A 22,512-nucleotide genomic window follows, 5' to 3' on the forward strand; every position below is an offset into this window, starting at 1 on the left:
TTTTTTTTTTTTTTGAGTTCGAGTCTTGCTCTGTCGCCCAGGCTGGAGTGCAGTGGCGTGATCTCTGCTCACTGCAACCTTGGCCTCCCAGGTTCAAGCGATTCTTGTGCCTCAGCCTTCTGAGTAGCTGGAATTACAGGCGTGGCTAATTTTTGTATTTTTGGTAGAGACAGGGTTTCACCATGTTGGCCAGGCTGGTCTCGAACTTCAGACCTCAAGTGATCTGCCAGCCTCAGACTCCCAAAATGCTGGGATTACAGGTGTGAGCCACCATACCCGGCCTGGCACTCTTTGTAGGGGGTTCTAGTTGCTCTGAAACACTTGCCTATGGTCCTGTGCCCCACGTCCCATTGAGGGTAGATGCAGTGCTCTGTTGCCCAGATCCCTTTTGTGGTGGAGGTGCTTGTTCCCCAAGCCTCCAGGAATACTGGAGGCTGAAACGGCTCATAACTGAGTCCCTTTCTAGGCTGTGCCCTTCCCAGAAGGCAGTTGCCTCGGCCAAGGCTCTGTGCCCTTCCCAGAGGCAGCCTGCATCAGCTGACTGGTGGTGCGGGGACAAGGGCCTGATATTAGCTATCACAACAATACATTAATGGGACCAGACATGCAGGAAGTGGCAAGGCATTGGTGAGGCACACACACTGCAGAGGGTGAGAAACTCACCCTGTAGAGATTCAGGGACCTGCCACATCCGTGAAATTTGAGGGGACCCTTGCAGTGGGGCATGCCAGCACATCCTCTTTAAAGGATCAATTATTGTGTCTCGCCCCTCCCACCACTAGGAAGGAAGCATTGTGCTGTGGAGGCCTCAGGGCTCTGGAGGCAGCATGTTCCATGCCTAGGAATACTGACTGCTCCAATATGTTTGTCACACGACACAGGAGGCTGTCAGCACTGAGGGGCCCAGGGCAGGAAAGGGCCCTGCAGAAGGTATGGGCCGTGGAGCCTGCAGTCCTACGCACACCTCAGGACTGGTGCATTATCCCCAGGGACGGCCTGCAAATCCAACCCGGGGAACGTGTGACTTGGCACATCCTTGAAGTGTCTGGGGTGGGAAAAGATGCTGGGTGGAGTTTATGGCAAATCCCAAGAGCAAAATCACAACGTAGATATGAGAGTTCTGGGGTCAGGCGGGGCCATCTGCAGCAGATAATTATACCCTGTTTGAAAAAGCAGCTCTTGGGACGCTATGGGGACCTGACAGAGACAGAGCTTCTGACGAGGGACGTGAGGTGATCGTGCTGCCCAGAAGCGACCATCATGAGGCCTGAGACCCAGCAGGCCCTGAGATAGGGTCAGAGGGTGCATGTCGGCCACATGCGGGTGGCTGGGACTCCTGTGCCCTGTATCCCTGTTGCACAGTGGCTGTGTCTGCTCACATGATGACTGCAAGGGGATGGGTACTTATGCCCAGCTGAAGAAGGAGGAAAGGCCGGCGTGGTTTCATGGCAAGGCTAGCATGGTACGTGGGCACACACTGAAAGTGGCCCGCTACTGCACTTCAGCCCCAACCAGGGAGAAAGCCTCCCCACGGGCCGAGCTTTGGGCCGTGGGTCTGGTCATCCCCTTTACGTGGAAAGAAAAGCAGCCCAAGATCAGGCCAGCTGTGGGATCCCAGGCAGGGGTTAGTGATGAGGCTGGTGGTCAGGGGCTCTGGGGAAGGAAGACTGGAAAGTTAGGGACAAGGACGTCTGGGAAGAAGGATGGACCTGAGGGAGTAGCTGCAGCGTGGCGATTTCTGCGTCCCACATTAACTCCCACTGAGAGCATGTGTCATAGACAGCAGACGGCCAGGGAGACATGATGACACAGCCAGTGGATGTCAGCCAGCCTCTGCCACTGGTCACCTGTACGTGGCACAGGGCTCATGAACACAGCAGTGGTGGTGGCAGGGATGGAGGCTGTGCGTGGGCCTGAGAGAAGGGGCTCCGACACCCATGGCCGCGTAGCCACCACTGCTGCAGAATATCCAACCTGCCTGCGACAGAGATCAATGCTGAGCCCCCGATATGAAGGCATCCCCTGAGGAGACCAACCAGCCAGCTGGTAGCAAGCTGATGACACCGACTCTCTCGCATCACTCTGGAAGGGGCAGTGGTGCATCCTGGCTGGAGCTGACCTTTAGTTTAGGAGTGATTTGCTGTTCGTGTCCTGCAGGGCCTGTCAGGACCACTATGGTCTCACAGGTGTTTGCTCTCCTGGTAGATGATCCTTTTAGGGGTTGAATTCTATTCCCACAAAATTCATATGCCCTGGGCCAGGTGCGGCGGCTCACGCCTGTAATCCCAGCACTTTGGGAGGCCAGGGCGGGCAGATCACTTGAGATCAGGACTTTGAGACCAGCCTGGCCAATATGGTGAAACCCTGTCTCTACTGAAAACACAAAAATTCACTGGGTGTGGTGGTGGGTGCCTGTAATCCCAGCAACTTGGGAGGCTGAGGCAGGAGAATCACTTGAACCCAGGAGGCGGAGATTGCAGTGAGCCGAAATCATGCCACTCCATTCCAGCCTGGGTGACAGAGGGAGACTCTGTCTCCAAAAAAACAAGAAAAGAAGTTCGTATGTCGTAATCCCTCTACCTCAGAATGTGACTGTATTTGGAGATAGGGTTGCTGCAGAGGGGATCAGTTAAGTAAGAATGAGGCTACAGTGGAGTAGGGTGAGCCTCCCCCGTGACTGGTGTCTGTGTAAAGAGGGGGCAATGTGGACACAGACACTCACATAGGGAGAAGTCTGTGTGAAGATCAAGGCAGAGACTGGGTGGTGCCTCCGGAAGCCAAGGAACGCCAAAGATTGCCAGCAACCCTGAGAGGTTAGGGGAGAGGCCTGGGACAGATCCTCCCTCACAGCCTCCGAGGAACCCACCCTAGTGATACCTTGACTTTGGACGTCCGGCCTCGAGAACTGTGAAAGAATCAATTCCCATTGTTTAACTGCGCAACAAGTGCTACTTTGCTACAGCAGCCCTGACAAACTAATAGAGAGGCCGTATCACATGGTGCCAGACCAATGGGCCCACTGACAGTGAAGGCGGGACCCCCTGGTCATATCACACCCTGCACCACCCAGCAGCTGCCAGCCTGAAAGAAGAACGGAGTGGCCTGTTGAAAGGGCAGGGGAGGCGCCAGCTTCGAGGTGACACCTGCTGAGAGCGGGGCCTTGTCCTCCAGCACCTGGCACGCACCCAGGACCGACAATCATCACGTGATGCTGTGCCCCCAGCAGGTGGAATGCCCGGGTCCGGAAGCAAGCAGGGGCTAGGAGTGGCCCTGTTCACCCTCATGCCCAGTGACCTACTGGGGAAACCGCTGCTCCCTGACCTCGCGGTTTGAGGCTCTGTGGGTCTAGGGCAGGACCAGCAAATGAAGGCCCATGAGGCAGATCCGGCCTATCACTTGTGTTTTCATACGGCTTGAGGATTTTTCAACGATTACATTTAAGTGGTTATATAAGTGAATATATAACTTTGATTTTTATTTCTTGCCAACAGAGCCTAAAATATATATATAAATTTTTAAAAATTTTTAATTTTGAGACAGAGTCTTGCTCTGTTGCTCAGGGTGGAGTGCAGTGGTGTGAGGGTTCACTGCAACTTTTACCTCCCGAGTTCAAGCGATTCTCTTGCCTCAGTCTCCCGAGTAGCTGGGATTATAGGCATGCACCACCATGCTTGGCTAATTTTTGTATTTTTTTTGGTTTGTTTTTGTTTTTTTGAGATGGAGTCTTGCTCTGTCGCCCAGGCTGGAGTGCAGTGGTGCAATCTCAGCTCACTGCCAGCTCTGCCTCCCTGGTTCACGCGATTCTCCTGCCTCAGCCTCCCGAGTAGCTGGGACTACAGGTGCCCGCCACTGTGCCTGGCTAATTTTTTGTATTTTCAGTAGAGATAGGGTTTCACCATGTTAGCCAGGATGGTCTCCATCTCCTGTTCTTAGGTGATCCACCCGCCTCGGCCTCCCAAAGTGCTAGGCTTACAGGCATGAGCCACTGTGCCTGGCCTTCTAAAATATTTTTTACCTGGCCCTTTAAGAAAAAGTTTGCCATACCTGTTCTAAAAGGTTCCCAGAGTGGGAGCATTTCTACTAGAGGACACGAAACAGGGGCCGATAAACTTTAAGCCACCTCCTCAGGCCAAGAGACTGGCAGGCAAGAAGAGAAGTCACCACTGTATCACAGTGGGCACCCGCCAGAGTCACTGGGCACTTCCTGGGACTCCCCTGCCCGATTTTGACAGCAAGTTGACAAGTGCAGGGGCAGGCCATTGCCTGAGATGGGCCTGGGGACCAGAGGCTCAGTCCTCTCCGGGATGAAGGCTGGGACACCCAATCAAGTCAGCAGCCCCTACAGCACAGGCTCCTCCCAGGAGAGGAGAGCGGACCCTCAGGGCCGGCAGAGGAACAGGCCAAACCACAAGCGTTCCTTTGTGGTCCTGAGACCAGCAGCAGCAATGGGGGCTGGAATGCATTCCACTCATCTTCCTCCTGTAACCTTCCCCAGGAAATGAGATCAACTCAGATCCTGGAGGAGCTGCTTCCAGTTTATCCAAGTGGTCCCAGGGGTGACTGTAATGGATGCTGTGGTACCTTCAGGAAGGAGGTACTCGTGCTCCTAGCTCCTGTCTGCTGCTGTCTCACCCCTCACCCTAGCTTAGGGCCCCTTCCTGGGAGTAGCCCACATCCAGGACATGGCCATTGTGGAGTTCACATGCCCATCCCTCTTGCCTCAGCTTAGGACATCTCTAAGGGGCCACCCCCACTCGAGAGGTCACATGGGATTGGCTGAGGCCTCTGTTGTGGCTGTGTGACAGTTCAACCTCTCTCTGCCTCATCTGGCTACCTTCACTCCCTTAGCGTATTATTCCCAAGGATGTTCCCCATTCAGCCTTTTGAAAGCAAATCTCTATCTCAGAGTCTGCTTCCTGGGAAATGGGACCAAAGAGAGTTCATTTGGGTCTGGGCTTGGCATCTTTTCATTTTCAAGTGTCAGTGACTATCCAGAGTTTCATTTCTTAGGGCTTCTTCAGTCCTGTTATCATTAGCCAGTTGCATTGTTTCTTCTCCTAACCCTTTTAAAAATAGCCTTCTTAAAGACCAGGAAACACTACCCAGAATTTCAATCACTCTCGCATATTCTAAAACTAGAAATGTGCCTTTCCTTCCTCCCATTCTCTCCCTCTGGCGATTTGCTGGCATTTAGCCTCGAGTTTTCCTTTTTCCACACTAGGCGCTGCTTTTTCCTATCCTGCCCTAGAACCATCACCTTTGCTCCCCAGAGACCTGGGGCTTTGGGCAGGGAAGGCTGGAGAAGGAACGACACCCTAGGGTGTAGGGAGGGCCACTGGACAAAGCTGCGCCCCTTTCCTCGGGGCTGTTCCTTGACTTCAGACTTCCCTGAAATGGTTACAAGAGAATGGACAAGCACACAAAGACGTGTGTGTGTGTGTGTGTGTGTGTGTGTGTGTGTGTGTGTGTGTGTTTTCTCCTGGAAAACATGTCTGGAATTGGGCAGCCCTAACTTGAAAGGAAAGCTCTTTCCAATCAAGGTTTTCGAATCTGCATCTCTCTCCACCCTACCTACCTCTTTCAGGTGCTGTGGAAGAGAATTCCCAGGGGAGAAGGTGTACTTTGTCTTCTTATAAATGCACCACAGCAAGGCGAAGCAGCCAAGGAGTGCCAGGCAGACCACGAAGACTGAGGCCATGAGGATGATGGCCACCATCCAGGAGGGGACCGTCTCTGCCAGGGATAATGGGTATGTTACACTCTTGTCACAGGTTGGGTCACGGTGATCCCAAGAGCATTTTAACCATTACAATCCCTGAAAACAGAGCCTGTATGTTCATCTTGGGAGATGTCTCAGAAACACAGCAACTGGTTCGAGGACCCAGAGGTTTTCGAAGAGTTTCACCCTTTTCCTATCTTCTCCAAAGTTTAGTGTCTGGAATTATTGCTGATATACATCAAAAGAATAACAAGCAAGAATTCTGATCCACTGTACCTACTGGCAGTGTAGCCACGGGCCTCTGGATATACCACTTCTGCCTTGACGGAGCAAGTGAGACTCCCCTGGACACGTGAGCCTGAGTTAAACACAGGCTCCATCTCATTCTATATTGAGAAAGACAGAAACTCTCTGAATGAACAACTCTATCTGAACCCCTGCACTAGGCCAGGTGTGGTGGCTCATACCTGTAATCCCAGGACTCTGGGAGGCCGAGGCGGGAGGATCACTTGAGCCCAGGAGTTTGACACCAGTCTGGGCAACATAGTGAGACCGCTTCTCTACAACAAAATAAGTTTTTTAAAAAATTAGCTGGGTATGATGGCACACACCTGTAGTCCCAGCGATTTGAAAGGCTGTGGTGGGAGGGTCTTTTGAGCCCGGGAGGTCGAGGCTGTGACAGTGAGCTATGATTGTACCACTGCACTCCAACCTGGGCGACAGAGTGAAACCCTGCCTCAAAAACCAAAACCAAAGCCCAAACAAGCAAACGAACCCCTGCACTAAGAGACTTGGCCAAACCCCAGCATAGCTTTCAGCAGGCCAAGGCCACATACCTGGGATGATCCAACCCCCTTGAATTCCTGTCTGGAAAAATCCAAGGCTGCCTAAGGAACTGACCATTTGTTCTTCCCAGCTCCCGAGGAGAGGCCTTGACCTCTCTTTCAGAGAGCATTTATTCAAAAGGGCTTACAGTGGTGAATCCTTCCTCTGTCCCTTTGGGACTTATACGTATCTCCCACAACCTGGGGATATTTTTCTCCACGATCTGAGAGCCATTCTTTTGAAATCAGCAGGAAGGACAGGGCCTCTGTCTCCCTGTCTCTGTGGGAGGGTAGAAGCCCAGCCTTGATAAACGTAGCCTCGGTTCACACACACACAGGGCCTCACGGCACTGACCCACCCCCTCAGCTGATTTAAAAGTTTTTTCACTTCCCTGATTCTGCTCAACTCCCCACGCACTCTTTCCTTCTACTCCCTCATTCTCCTTTTATTTATTTTCATTTTTGAGATAGAGTCTTGTTCTGTCGTCCAGGTTGGAGTGCAGTAGTGCGAACATGGCTCACTGCAGCCTTGACCTCCAGGGCTCAAGTGATCCTCCCACCTCAGCCTCCTGGGTAGCTGGGACTACAGATATGTGTCACCATGCCCAGCTAATTTTTAAAATATTTTATAGAGATGGGGGCTCCACTATGTTGGCCAGGCTGGTCTTGAACTCCTGGGCTCAAGCAATCCTCCTGCCTTAGCCTCCCAAAGTGCTGGGATTACAGGCATAAGCCACCACGCCCGGACCTCGTTCTCCCTTTAAAACACCTCTGAGTAAATGGAACTCAGCCCTTTTCCCTACTCCAGTCATTACGGGATAAAATGTTTTGACCGCTTTCACCAGCATCCTGCTTTGCTTATCTTTGACAGAGTCCGGGATGTCGCCTGGGTTGCTCGTGGTCCCAGCTCCCCTTGTTCGGCCCCAGGTCCCTCCTCCAGATGCCCCGGCCACCTGATCTCTGTGTGCCCATCCCCTGCCAACCAGCACCGCCCTCATAAGCAGAGCATTTGGCTCTGAGAGGGGCTAAGAGAACAAACACTGCCTGTGAAGAGCATGTCATTTTAAAGGGACACAGGCATCAAAGAGCCCTGAAAGAGCAATGACCCTGGAGCTACAGCAAGTGCAGTCATCTGCCGGCACCACATGGTGCTTGTCACAGTGCATGGCTCGCAGTGGACATTCCTTAAACGTTCAGAAGCGGTGCCTTCTGGCCCACACTTCCAGCATGTTCAACTCAAACATGTGAGTCTGCCCTTGGTGATCACAGGGCTATACGGCAGCCCCAGTCCGCACCACCGCTGAACACGTGAGGTCTCCTGGGGATTTGACACCCCGGGTCTTGCGAAAGTTCCATGTTCCTACTCATCCATCCATCCTTCCATTAATACTTCAGTAGTTCTCTCATTTGGCGCCCGGAGACTCATTCAAACAGGGATCCGTGGGCCCCGCCCTGTCATTTTATTTTGAGTAATGAACCTCTGAGGCAGTGCTTGGGTCTCCGGGTGTCTCAGACTGGGGCATCTTAGCATCTTAGACAAGGACACATCTGGGTGATGGTGACATGATTCGAGGAATGCTTTTGTTCCTCACCCCAGATGGAGAGTTCCAGAAGGGGAAGGAGAGAGGACCCTGCTCTGCACGGGTTGTGAACTGTGGGAGAATCTACCAATCTACACCCTCTGTGTAAAGTTCTCTAACTTGTTTTAGATCCATCCGACCACGCCATGAGGCAGACTACTCCTTCCTGCTTTATCCAGAGACACGGTGCCTCAGTTCACCTCTGGAATTAATCTATAGGTACTAAGTTACAGGGGACATAACCTGGGCTTAGATGAACCTGTGTTCTGGTTTATCCTTTTCATTTACTAGCATTTGGGCAAGTTACTTAACCTCCCTGTTTCAGGCTGTTTTTGCACTGCTATAAAGAAATAACTAAAACTGGATGACTGGGCGTGGTGGCTCATGCCTGTAACCCCAGCATTTTGGGAGGCTGAAGTGGGTGGATCACTTGAGGTCAGGAGTTCGAGACCAGCCTGGCCAACATGGCGAAACCCCATTCCCAACTAAAAATACAAAAATTAGCTGGGCATCGTGGTGGGCGCCTATAATCCCAGCTACTCAGGAGGCTGAGGCAGTAGAATTGCTTGAACCCAGGAGGTGGAGGTTGTGCCAAGATCGTGCCACTGTACTCCAGCCTAGGCAACAGACTGAGACTCCATCCAAAAAACAAATAAACAAACAAATAACTAAAACTGGGTAATTTATAAAGAAAAGAGGTTTAATTAGCTCATGATTCTGCAGGCTGTACAGGAAGCATAGCAGGATCTGTTTCTGGGGAAGCCTCTGGAAGTTCCCAATCATGGTGGAAAGCTAAGTGGGGGCAAGAGACAGCAAGATGGCACATCCTTTTAAACCACCAGATCTCACAGGAAGTCACTCACTATCATGAGGACAGCACCAAGAGGATGGTGCTAAGCCATTCATGAGAAATAGGCCCCCATGATCCAATCACCTCCTACCAGGCGCCACCTCCAGCACTGGGGATTACATTTCAACATGAGATCTGGATGTCTGGATGAGGGCAACATCCAAACTGTATCACTCTCCGAACCTTCATGTTCTAGTTTGTAAAATGGGAGAAGATCCTTCTAATGCTCTCATTGAAAACTTGTGGGATTTAAATGGGATAGCTGTGTTTTAAGAAAAAATGAAAATGGTGTTTGATGAAAGCAGGTTTTCAATGGCTCATATTTTTCCTTTTGTCTTATAAAATGTTTGGATTTTGTCAGTTCATGGGTGATTATTGGTATTTGCAAGGTATTTGAAATGGTTTTTTTTTTTTTTTTTTGAGGCAGGGTCTCACTCTTGTTGCTTAGGCTGGAGTGCAGTGGCACGATCTCAGCTCACTGCAGCCTCTGCCTCCTGGATTCAAACAATTTGCCTGCCTCAGCCTCCCAAGTAGCTGGGATTACAGGTGTATGCCACCACGCCCAGCTAATTTTTGCATTTTTAGTAGAGACGGGGTTTTGCCATGTTGGCCAGGCTGGTCTCAAACTCCTGACCTCAGGTGATCCGCCTGCCTCGGCCTCTCAAAGTGTTGGGATTACAGGCATGAGCCACCACGTCCGGCAGACATGTTTTTCTTTTTTATCAAACTGCATGCTGCATGCCATGTTTCATCCGTCCATTGTCCAAGCTTGCTGAACCCTTCACCAACATCTTTAAATTATAAGAAGGCCTGCTGTTTGTATGCAGACACCCGGGCCACAGTTTTCACCAACATGCAACTGCAATGTGTCTGCACATAAATATTCTGTGTTTAGGCCCATGGGAACCTTCTCTCTTTCCTTCTCCCGTTGCTTCCTCCAAGCTAGAAGTGGTCCATATGGTGTGAAGGACTGTGCTGACGTCCTGGTTCCCTACATACAAGGGGCCCTGAATCAGGCAGCACTGGCTGAGGACGGCGGTCAGATTTCCTGACACTTGCTTCCCATCACGTGTCGGCAGGGGCTGGAGATGTGCCTCCTGGGAAGGAAAGAGCTCTGGGGTATGTGACAGGGCTCGAGCTCTGTTGGTGGTCTTGGGAGGACTGATGGGCCTTGCTTTAGGGAGCCCGGGATGGCAGAATAAGTACTGCCAAGGAGGGCCCATGGAGGCAGACCTCGCTCCATGGGACAGAAAAGGTTTCTAGCAACTCCTTTGATCTGAGTGGATGAGCTGCCTCAGAAGTGGGCGTGGTCTCCTTCCCAGCATGAAGCTGATGAGTCAGGGCTGAGAGACAATGTCAGGGTGATAGATTTCTCAACTGAGCTGGAGTTTGAGTTGGATGCAATCATGTCTAGGGCAGGTGTCTACAAAGCTGTTTAGGATGCTTAGCGGAGGCGCATCTCAGGACTCACCGTCACTGGTTGTTTTCTCACAGACAGGCTCACTCCATTCCCCAGTTTTGTTCCGATCAGGAAGAAACCCTTGAACTTGAACACAATAAGTTGTCCATGGCTCCAGGTTTCTGAGGACCTCAAAGTCATACTGAGGAGTAATCTGAAACTAGTAATGGAGACAAAAATAAGAACATGACTAAGCAGTGAACGGACACCACTTTTTTTTTTTCTTTTTCACATTTACCAGTTATAATAGCTGTTTTAGACTTAAAATAGGAAGGACCAGGTAGCAGGTACTCCTCTCAGTTCAGGGACCCTGAGGCCACTCAAGGGTGCATCAAGGACTGACGGTGATGCCCACAAACCATCTCGGTTCCTGAATTCTCTAGCTTAAATGACACACAAGCCATCACTTCTTTTTTAAAAAAGATAAAGCAGGCCGGGTGTGTTGGCTCATGCCTGTAATCACAGCACTTTGGGAGACAGAGGAGTTTAAGACCAGCCTAGCCAGCATGGCAAAACCCCATCTCTACTAAAGATGCAAAAAATTATCTGGGCATGGTGGCGTATGAGAATTGCTTGAACTTGGGAGGTGGAAGTTGCAGTGAGCCAGGATCCTGCCACACTGCACTCCAGTCTGGGTAACAGAGCGAGACTCTGTCTCAGAAATAAATAAATAAATAAATAAGATAAACCAGTCTTTTAAATATTATTATTATTATTTTTTGAGACAGAGTTTCACTCTTGTCATCCAGGCTGGAGTGCAGTGGCGCTATCGTGGCTCACTGCAACCTCTGCACCCAGGCTCAAGCAATTCTCCTGCCCCAGCCTCCCAAGTAGGCTGAGAATACAGGTGCGCACCACCACACCCAGCTATTTTTTTTTTTTTTTTGTATTTTTGTAAAGATGGGGTTTTGCCATGTTGGCCAGGCTTGTCTTGAACTCCTGACCTCAGGTGACCTGCCCACCTTGGCCTCCCAAAGTGCTGGGATTACAGGTGTGAGCCACTGCACTCAGCTGCAATTGGTTATTTCTCTTTTGGGGTTGGGGTTGTTGACAGCATGCCTATATTCCTTCATTGCATGAGGAGCTAAGCCCATGGAGGTCAATAATTGGATTAGACTCATGGAATATATGAAGAAAATGGTTTAACTTCTAATAAGTAAATTAAAAGACAAAAGCAAATCAAAGCAACAAGTGAAAAAAATGGCGGCTTGCAGTTCCAGAAGTCCAGTGCCTCTCAAACCTTACAATGCAAATTTTTTTCAAAGATTAAACTCAGAGGCAAGCAGGTAAGGTGGTGGCATAGCAGTATGCCACCCCACTGGGGCTTTTCCTGCCCTTTCACATCTGGGCAACTTCTGGTTTTATCTTCTCACTTTCTCCCAACAGGAAGAAAGAATTCCCAAAAGCGCTTCATGCTGTGAGTTTAGGGACCTAGTCTGGCACCGCCTCAGGAATCTCTGCATTCTAGAGGGGAACCATATAAGCCTGTGTTGATACAAAAATTAGCTGGGTGTGGTGGCAGGTACCTGTAATCGCAGCTACTTGGGAGGCTGAGGCAGGAGAATCGCTTGAACCCAGGAGGCGGAGGTTGCAGTGAGCTGAGATCGCACCACTGCTTTCCAACCTGGGCAATGACAGAGTGTGACTCCACCTCAAACCCCCTCCCCCGCAAAAAAAACCTGTATTGGTGGCATCACAGGCACCTGTGAGAGTAGCAGTGCAGCAGGCAGCCTTTCCACACTCGGTAAGTCACACTGAAGGCTGCCACACAACTGGCCAAAGGGAGAGGACAAATGTGTAACCAGATGCCCGTGTTGTGGGCATGTGTGAGAAAAGAAGCTAAACAGTAAGTGGAGTTTGCATTCACACTTGCTTCAGGAGGCACCTGACCCTGCTTACTGTGAAACCAGATCCTTAATTGAGGTCTGTTGCTAGCTCCCGCGCACGATCTGCTCTTATCTTTATACCCCAGGGCTTAGCAGAGATGCCTGCATTTGATCAGTGATTGTGAGTATCAGAATTCAAATGAAACGTAACTGTCAATATGATAGGACTCAGAGGTGGAGGCTTTCAGAAGTGATTAAATAATGAGGGTAGAGCCTTCCTGAATGCCATTGGTGACCTTAGAAGAGAGCAGCAAGGGAGCTGTTTACATCCTTGCCCTTTGCCTTCCACCATCTAGAAGGCAGAGCACACCGGTGCTCACCAGACACCGAATCTGCTGGTGCCTTGATCTTGGACTTCCCAGCCTGCAGAACTGTGAGAAATAAATTTCTATTGTTTATAAGTTACCCAGTTTGTGGTATTTTGTTGTGGCAGCAGGAATGGACTAAGAAACTGCATCATTTAATGGAACATTTTTTGGGGAAAAAAATTAACTTGAGATTTTTTGGGCTATGCAGTGTGTGTATATAAATTTACATCATTCCTAAGATAATAAACATGGGTGATCCCTTCTTCCCAAACACTTTGAGAATTAAGTGGTAAAATCAACATTTAATGTGGAAGAGATAACCTATATGTAATATGACATATATAACCATATATATCAGTTTAGGACCATGAATGGCACTCAGCTCAGAAGCATTAGGTATCAGAATAAACCTTGACCAAGGATGAATAAAAATAACCTTAACATGTCTAGCAAAGAGGAAGGAAAACTCACGCACTGATGTACTGACCATATATACATCGTTCTAGGCAATGGGATGAGTTTATATTTTCTATTATTTCATTAAATTCCCCAACAATCTTATGAAGTAGGTGATTATCCTTGTTTTATTAATAAAGTAAGTTACTGTGCCCATTTTGCATACTTGAGGAGGCTGGGGTCAAGAATGTGACCAATGGCACATGGTGGCAGGGGTGATATTCCGATCAGATCTTTTGACTCCAAGCCCATGTTTTTAAAGGAATTGTCCCCTGAAGAATAGAGCAACAAGGGGCTGTCTTGACCATGAACGTCCCTGATTTGTGGTGTGTGTGGGACACAGGGGTTGATGTCATGAGACAGTTGTCAATTTGCTGATCACCTAATTCACCCAGCTCCAAGTTTCCTCAGCCAACTCTGATTCAACTGTGCCTTCCCCTGCAACTGCCCTTCAGGGAGGGAAAGGTCTGCTGTCACTGTGCAGACTTTGTCCTGAAAGTCTGCTCTACACATATCCCTTGGGGGTCTGGGAAGCTTGAGCCAGAGACCCCTTAGTCTGGGGAGCTCTTGGTTTACAGAGGACCAGTCCATAAGGTGCTGCCACCTTGCAAGATTCTGCAAAGAACATGAAAGCCTACTATCTCTGAAATGCAATTAGCCAAGCTTACCTTTTCATCAGTACCATTTTTCCAATATTGCACATTATAAGTCCATGAATTATACACATTCTTCATAGTCCAAGTTTCGTATTCATTTTCAATTTTAGGGGCTAAGAAACGCATATGTAAAGAATCAGCAAGTACTTCTACTTGCATTCCAGGGGGTCCAATAATGGCTAAGCATAAGAACAAGCAAAATGACAATCAAAAATCACATTTTAAAAACTTCAACATTAATTTTTCATAACCATGCAGAGCAATTAGTCCACGGAAGTACACTGTTTTGATATACCATTGTCATGACATTGATTGACATGGCTAAGGAGGATAGTTGGGTTTAGCTGCTTTTAAAAAATCTGATAATCTTTGTCTTTATTAATGAAGTTTAGTCCACTTATGTTTATTGTGGTTTCTGATACATTTGGAATTATTCCAGCTATATTATTTTGTATTTTCTATAATAATTTCTTTTTAAATTTCTATTTTATGTTTTTGGTGTCTTCTCCTCCTGTCTCTTTTTCCTGCTTTTTGTTGGCTTAAATTTTATTTTCTTTGTTAGGATGGAAGCTACAGATGGCATCTCTATTATTTTTAGTGGCCACCTTTACATGTTTAACATATATAATTAACCATATATATTTCCAACAAAGTCTAAAGCTGTTTCCCTTCTGAATGCTCTTTTTTTTTTTTTTTTGAGACGGAGTCTGGCTCTGTCGCCCAGGCTGGAGTGCAGTGACCGGATCTCAGCTCACTGCAAGCTCTGCCTCCCAGGTTCACGCCATTCTCCTGCCTCAGCCTCCCGAGTAGCTGGGACTACAGGCGCCCACCATCACGCCCGGCTAGTTTTTTGTATTTTTTTTAGTAAAGATGGGGTTTCACCGTGTTAGCCAAGATGATCTCGATCTCCTGATCTCGTGATCCACCCGTCTCGGCCTCCCAAAGTGCTGGGATTACAGGCTTGAGCCACTGTGCCCAGCCCTGAATGCACTTTTACTAGATATTCATGTGGCTGGCTCCTTCACTTCGTTTGGGTCTTTGTTCAAATGCTATTTCCTCAGAGAAACTGGATCTTACCATTCTATGCAGAAGCGCAGCTCCCATTACTTTCTCTCCTATTACCTTGCTTCAGTCTTCTTGAGAACCACAGTCACTACCTATCATATAATATGTATCTATTTATTTATCATCTGTATTCCTGATTAGCACATATATGCTCCATGAGGGCAAGGATTTTGTCTCGTTCATTGTTGTAGCTTCAGTGCTCCGAATGCAGCTGTTACACAGATGTACTCAATAATAACTATAGAATGGTTCATAAATGGTTCCGGGCAATCATGGTGTTTGAGTTATGTCCTGTATTCTTCTTTGGTTGCTGTTACTTTTTCAGGGCTGTTAATGGACCTGCTTCTACCATTCTAAAGTGCTCGTCTGAAAACCAGACAAGAAAACTTGTTGGAAGACTTTGCCAAAGCAAGTATAAATAGGTTATGCGTGATGCCTGGAAGCACTTTCCTATAACTAAAATATATAGACTTCAAGAAGCAAATCTCCAATATTGGGTAGTAGTTGCTAAGAGCACAGATGCAAGAGCTTGGGTCTGAATCCTTGCTCAGCCACTCATGACCTGTATGACCTTTTGACAACCTGCTTAACTGTGCTGTACCTAGGTTCTAAAGGGAACTTCCATGGATGGGAGCTAACAGAATTTGGGACAAGTTAGGACATGGTAAGCCAGTTAGCAATTATAGGGGCAAAAACTTGTACTTTTAACTACTGTGAAACTTACTTTTCTGTTCATCTTTTCTTTGTTTTTGTAAAGGTACCGTTAGAAAAGAGAATCTACTGTAATCCCAGCACTTTGGGAGGCCGAGACGGGCAGATCACTAGGTCAGGAGATCGAGACCATCCTGGCTAACACGGTCAAACCCCATCTCTACTAAAAAATACAAAAAAACTAGCCGGGCGAGGTGGCGGGTGCCTGTAGTCCCGGCTACTCGGGAGGCTGAGGCAGGAGAATGGCGGGAACCCGGGAGGTGGAGCTTGCAGTGAGCTGAGATCCGGCCATTGCACTCCAGCCTGGGCGACAGAGCCAGACTCCGTCTCAAAAGAAAAAAAATAAAATAAAAAAGAAAAAATAATCTAACTTTGATAATTTATGGTTCCAAAAGTAAGACGTTTTTACCCAGGCTTGGGATGGAATTGGGGGAGGGAAGAAAGGCATCCTAGCTCTCGTTCTCTATCAGGGAGGATGTAATTGTAGGGGTCATGGGGGTCCAGAACAGGGACTGGCATGAAGAACCTCCCCATATAGAGACAGTTCTTTTTTTGAGACAAGACCTCACTCTGGTCACCCAGGCTGCTGCAGTGCAGTGGTGTGATAATGGCTCACTGCAGCCTTGACTTCCCAGGCTCAGGTGACTCTCCCACCTCAGCCTCCCAAGTAGCTGGGACTACAAGCACACTTCACTATGCCTGGCTATTTTTCTTTTTCTTTTCTTTTTTTTTGTAGAGGCAGGGTTTCCCCATGTTGCCCAGGCTGGTCTTAAATTCCTAGGCTTAAGGCCAAGCGTGGTGGTTCACTCCTGTAATCCCAGCACTTTGGGAGGCTGAGGCCGGTGGGATCACTTAAGGTCAGGAGTTCAAGACCAGCCTGGCCAACATGGTGAGACCCTGTCTCTACTAAAAATACAAAAAAATGTAGCTGGGCATGGTGGCAGGCACTTGAAGTCCCAGTTACTCAGGAGGCTGAGGCACAAGAATCACTTGAACCCTGGAGGCAGAGTTTGCAGTGATCTGAGATCGCGCCACTGCACTTCAGCCTGGGTGTCAGAGCGAGACTTTGTATCAGAAAAAAAAAAAAAGAAAGAAAGAAAAGAAGAAAATTCCTGGGCTCAAGTGATCCACCATCTCAGCCTCCCAAAGTGTTGGGATTAGGAGATGTGAGCCGCCGTGCCTGGCCAGAAACAATTCTTTTAGTGCTTTTCTCTGTGTGAGTTTTGAAGGGCTGTATGTGAATTTTGTGAATCAGGTTTTTAACCTCTAATCTTCTTTACTCTCTCAATTGCTAATACATGGTTTAATTAGTTTTTAATTCCTGATATTCTAAATATGCTCATCTCATATTTAGGGGCTCTGGTGGTCACCATGACCCTCCAAATCTAACCTGGGAACAATTTTTTTTTGAGACCAAGTCTCGCTCTGTTGCCCAGGCTGGAGTGCAGTGGCGTGATCTAGGCTCACTGCAATCTCCGCCTAACCTGGGAACAATTTTTGATGCTGACCAACCAGTCTGATCCAACCCACCTGCCATCAGCTCTGTCCCTCCCTGTCCTTCGCTCTGGGCAAGTTGGCTGTCTGCATCAGATTTTCCATCTCTACACCTGCCTTCATTCTTTTGCCTATCATGTTATATTTCTTTGTTTAAGTCATAATTCCATACTGACTTTCTTCCAGAAAATTCACCACAAGAATCCTTCCAGAACTTCTTAACAGCACGGGCCCAACATATGCACATCCTTGAGGCACTGAAGGTGTTAGATTTATATTTAATCGCTGCATTGATGATATGCCCATCTTTTTCTGTCTCTCCCATGAATTTCTTAGGGATACAACTCTCTTTATTATATTCCTTAAGCTCCTTGTGCAAGGGCATCCATTTGTGGGCCCTCAGAGAATTCTTGTTGATGGACCAACCAATGTGGAAAAAAACAAGGCAAGATGATGACATTACAAAAAAAGGGAAAACAAAATGGCTTACTGTCATCCACAGGACAGAAGGTGATGTTTACCCAGTCTGAATGCTCATCTGCAAATTCAGCCCTGACTCTCAAGGTGTGGTCACCATACTTGGAAAGACTTGAGAAATCACATTCCGTCAAGGTAGTACTCGTGCATTTATCTTGGAATATCCTATAACTACACAATCAAAAAGATAGGTCAATCAGGAGAGTTCTAGCTTCAGTCTCCCTGAGACTGACTGGTACTTAATTTGGAGGTTGCGCGGGGGTTGGGGGGAGGGTGCAGGAGTGGAAACTGTGTTAAACATAGAAATAGGTGTCTTCAAAACAGAATTTCGCAGAGACTTGAACATCCTAATGACTACATGCCTCTCCAAGGGGTTGAGTATTCAGCATATTTGACCAAGACAGCTTCCTTCCTCGATTATGTATTTTTGAAAGCAGGGGCATGTGATTTATGAGACACCGAATAAAGATTTACCAAAATAAAGATATTACAATGATTTTCAATAAAGTCATGCATAATGACATTTCAGTAGATGACAGACCACATATACAATGATGGTGCCCTAAGATGACAATACTGTATTTTTACTGTACCTTTTCTATGTTTAAATACATTGAGATGTACACATACCTCATTTTATTGTGATTTGCTTTATTGTACTTCACAGATGGGGCATTTTACAAATTGAAGGTCTGTGGCAACCCTGCACTGAGCAAGTCTACTGGTGCCATTTTCCCAACAATACATGCTCACTTCATGTCTCTAAGTCAAATTTTGCTAATTCTCACAATATTTCAAACCTTTTCATCATTATTATATCTGTTATGGTGATCTGTGATCAGTGATCTTTGATGTTACTGTTGTAATTGTTTTGGGGACCATGAACCACACCTATATAAGTGAAATTAATCAATAGATGTTGTGTGTGTCCTGACTTCTCCACCCACTGGCCACTCCCCTGCCTCTCTCCTTCTCCTTGGGCCTCCCTATTCCAAAAGCTGCAAATGATTAAGCTTAGTGAGGAAGGCACATTGAAGGCCACAACAGGCCTCTTGGGCCAGTTAGCCAAGTTGTGAATACAAAGGAAAAGTTGTTGAAGGAAGTTTAAAGTGCTACTCCAGTGAACACATTAATGAGAAGAAAGCAAAACAGCCTTATTGATAAAATGGAGAAAGTCTCAGTAGTCTGGATAGAAGATCAAACCAGCCACACCATTCCCTTAAGCCAAAGTCTAATCCAGAGCAAGACCCTGACACTCCAATTCTATGAAGGCTGAAAAAGGTGAGAAGCTGCAGAAGAAAAGTTGGGGCTGGACACGGTGGCTCACACCTGTAATCCCAGCACTTTGGGAAGCCAAGGCAGGCAGATCATAAGGTCAGGAGTTCGAGACCAGCCTGACCAACATGGTGAAACCCCGTCTCTACTAAAAATACAAAAAAATTAGCCAGGCGTGATGGCACACTCCTGTAATCCCAGCTACCCAGGAGGCTGAGGCAGGAGAATCACTTGAACCTGGGAGGCAGAGGTTGCAGTGAGACGAGATTGTGCCACTATATTCCAGCTTGGGCAACAGAGCAAGACTCTGTTTCAAAAAAAAAAAAAAAAGAAAAGTTGGAAGTTAGCAGAGGTTGGTTCATAAGGTTTAAAGACAGAAGTCACCTCCATAACATAAAAGTGCAAGGTGAAGCGGCAAATGCTGATGTAAAAGCTGCAGCAAGTTATCCAGAAGATCTAGCTAAAATCTAGCTAAAATGATGAAGGTGGCTACTCTAAAAAACAGATTTTTAATGTAGATGGAACAACCTTCTATTAAGATGTCATCCAGGACTTTCATAGCTACAGAGGAGAAGTCAATGGCTAGCTTCAAAGCTTCAAAGAACAGGCTGACTCTTGTTAAGGGCTAATGTAGCTGGTGACTTTAAGTTGAAGCCAACACTGGATTACCGTTTTGAAAATTTGAGAGCTCTTAAGAATTATGCTAAATCTAATCTGCCTGTGCTCTACAAATGGAACAACAAAGCCTGGAGGACAGCACATCTGTTTACAGCATGGTTTACTGAATATTTTAAGCCCAGTATTAAGACCTACTGCTCAGGATAAAAAGTTTTCTCTCAAAATATTACCTCTCATTGACAACGTACCTGGTTCCCCAAGAGCTCTGATGGAAATTTAAAAGGAGATGAATGCTGTTTTCGTGCCTGCTAACACAACATCCATTCTGCAGCCCATGGATCAAGGAGTCATTTCGACTTTCAAGTCTTATTATTTAAGAAATATATTTGGAAGCCAGGCATAGTGGTTCATGCCTGTAATCCCAGCACTTTGGGAGGCCAAGGCAGGCAAATCATTTGAGGTCAGGAGTTCAAGACCAGTCTAGCCAACATGGTGAAACCCTGACTCTACTAAAAAAAAAATAACAAAAATTAGCCAGATGTGGTGGCACTGCTTGGGAGGCTGAGGCAGGAGAATCACTTGAACCTGGGAGGTGGAGGCAGCAGTGATCTGAGATCATGCCGCTGCACTTCAGCTGGGGCAACAGAGTGAGACTCCACCTTAAAAAATAAAGTAAAATAAAATAAAATAAAGAAATATATTTCATAAAGTTATAGCTGCCATAGATAGTGATTTCTTTGATGGATCTGGGCAAGGTAAATTGAAAACCTCCAGAAAGGATTCACCATTCAAAATGCCATTAAGAACATTGGTGATTCGTAGGAGGAGGTCAAAACATAATATTAACAGGAGCTTGGAAGAAGCTGATTCCAACCCTCATAGATTACTTTAAGGGGTTCAAGACTTCAGTGGAGGAAGTTAACTGCAGATGTGGTGGAAAGAGCAACATAACTAGAATTATTAGAAGCAGAACCTGAAGATGCAACTGAATTGCTCCAATCTCATGATAAAACTTGAACAGATGAAGAGTTGTTTCTAATGAATGAGCAAAGAAAGTGGTTTCTTGAGATGGAATTTATTCCAGTGAAGATGCTATGAACATTGTTGAAATGACAAAAAAGGATTTAGAATATTACATAAACTTAGTTGATAGAGCATAGCAGGGTTTGAAAGGATTCTAATTTTGAAAGAAATTCTTCTGTGGGTAAAATGCTACCAAACAGCATCTCATGCTACAGAGAAATCTGTCGTGAAAGGAAGAGTTAATTGATGCAGCAAACTTCATTGTCATCTTATTTCAAGAAATTGCCACAGTCGCTGCAACTCAGCAACCACTACCCTGATCGGTCAGCAGCCATCCATATCAAGGCAAGATGCTCCACCTGCAAAAGGATTATGACTTGCTGAAGGCTCTGATGATTGCCAGCATTTTTCAGCAAGTATTTTAAAATTAATCTGTGCACATTTTTTTAGACATAATGCTATCGCACACTTAATGGACTACAGTATAAACATAGTTTTTATATGCACTGGGAAACAAAAAAATTCATATGACTTGCTCTATTGTGGTTTTAACTTTATTATGGTAGTCTGGAACCAAAACTGCCTTAACTCTGTGGTATGCCTGTATACAAATACCATTGTGTTACGATTGCCTACAGTACTCCGTACAGTAACATGCTGTACAGGTTTACAGCCTGGGGTAATAGGCTAAACCACATAGCTTAGGTGTATACTAGGCTACACCGTCTAGGTTTGTGCAAGTACACTGTATGATGTTCACACAACAAAACTGTCTAATGATGCACTTCTCAGAATGTACCCAAGTTGTTAAGTGACCCATGACTGTCCGACCTATAAATGACTGTCATTGCAATTACTCTGGAAAAATTAAAAAAACAATTTATCAGTCTCAATCAGAACACCAGCCCCGGCCACAACCACTAAAGGGAGCATGACAGAAAGTGAAGTGGAAGAAGAGATGACATTTGGAAATGCCTGTTGGATGCTAGGGAAATACAATCTCTTGAATCTAAGCTTGCAACAGCCGAGGAGGTATAATTGGCTGCACAGGATCAAAGGAAGCCCAGGCTCTCATCCTGCAAAAAGTGAGGAGCTGGGCGGGCTCATAGCTCATGCCTGTAATCCCAGCACTCTGGGAGGCCGAGGCAGAGGATTGCCTGAGCCCAGGAGTTTGAGAACCGCCTGGACAATGTGGTGAGTCCTTGTCTCTATAAAAAATCAAGAAATTATTTGGGTGTGGTGGCATGCACCTGTAGTCCTAGCTACTTAGTAGGCTAAGGAGGGAAGCTCGCTTGAGCCTGGGAGGTAGAGGCTGCAGTGAGCCGTGATCGCACCACTGCACTCCAGCCTGGGCAACAGAGTGAGACGGTCTCAAAAAATTTAATTTAATTTAATTTAAAAATTTATAAAATAAAATAAAAAAGTGAGGAGCTATCTGATTGGTCCCCCAAGGTATCTTCTGGTGCCAAAACCAATTTGGTTACTCCCAGAAGTGATGATGAAAGTGATGGTGACAAAAATAGCAACAGCCAACATTTGTTAAGTACACAGGGGTCAGGAGTGGAGAGTCTAAGAAACCTGCCCAACTGAACTCAGATCTGTTTGACTTCATAGTCTAAGGTAGCACACCACACCTTACAGCATTCTTAGTGATACCTAGAACAATCCCTTGCAAAAAGTAGGTAGAGATCATTGGGATCATGCTATTTTTCACTTAATATACCACAAATATTTGTCAATCAATCATTTCTTCACGGCTGCTTAACATCCCATCATTTGGAAAATCCAGCGGTCGTTTCATTAATGGGGTTTTCTCACATGTGGCCATATTTTTTTTCCCTCCCTCCCTTTTTTCTTCCCTCCCGCCTTCCTTCTTTCCAACTCAAGTCTGGCTAATTAAAAAAAAAAAAATGTAGAGACAAGGGACTGTTATGTTGCACAGGCTGGTCTTGAACTCCTGGCCTCAAGTGATCATCCTACCTTGGCCCCCCAAAGCACTGGGATTACTGGTATGAGCCACCACGCCTGACCCATTTCCTTCTTTTTTTTTTTTTTTTTTTTGAGACGGAGTCTCGCTCTGTCTCCCAGACTGGAGTGCAGTGGCCGGATCT

General features: G+C 46.8%; 1 protein-coding gene across 1 annotated transcript in view; it reads right to left on the reverse strand.

Annotated features, from left to right (window-relative positions):
- IL10RB (interleukin 10 receptor, beta) overlaps positions 1–22,512 on the reverse strand; it is a 36,449-nt gene that overhangs the window by 5,990 nt on the left and 7,947 nt on the right. The window contains exons 3-6 of the mRNA XM_011989558.1: positions 17,499–17,656; positions 13,751–13,917; positions 10,445–10,592; positions 5,576–5,733 (exon numbers count right to left, since the gene is read on the reverse strand). Coding sequence (XP_011844948.1) covers positions 5,576–5,733; positions 10,445–10,592; positions 13,751–13,917; positions 17,499–17,656 — 631 coding nt within the window. The remainder of the gene's footprint in view (positions 1–5,575; positions 5,734–10,444; positions 10,593–13,750; positions 13,918–17,498; positions 17,657–22,512) is intronic.

Source organism: Mandrillus leucophaeus, unplaced genomic scaffold (assembly GCF_000951045.1).
Source record: "Mandrillus leucophaeus isolate KB7577 unplaced genomic scaffold, Mleu.le_1.0 Scaffold357, whole genome shotgun sequence".
NCBI lineage: Eukaryota > Metazoa > Chordata > Mammalia > Primates > Cercopithecidae > Mandrillus > Mandrillus leucophaeus.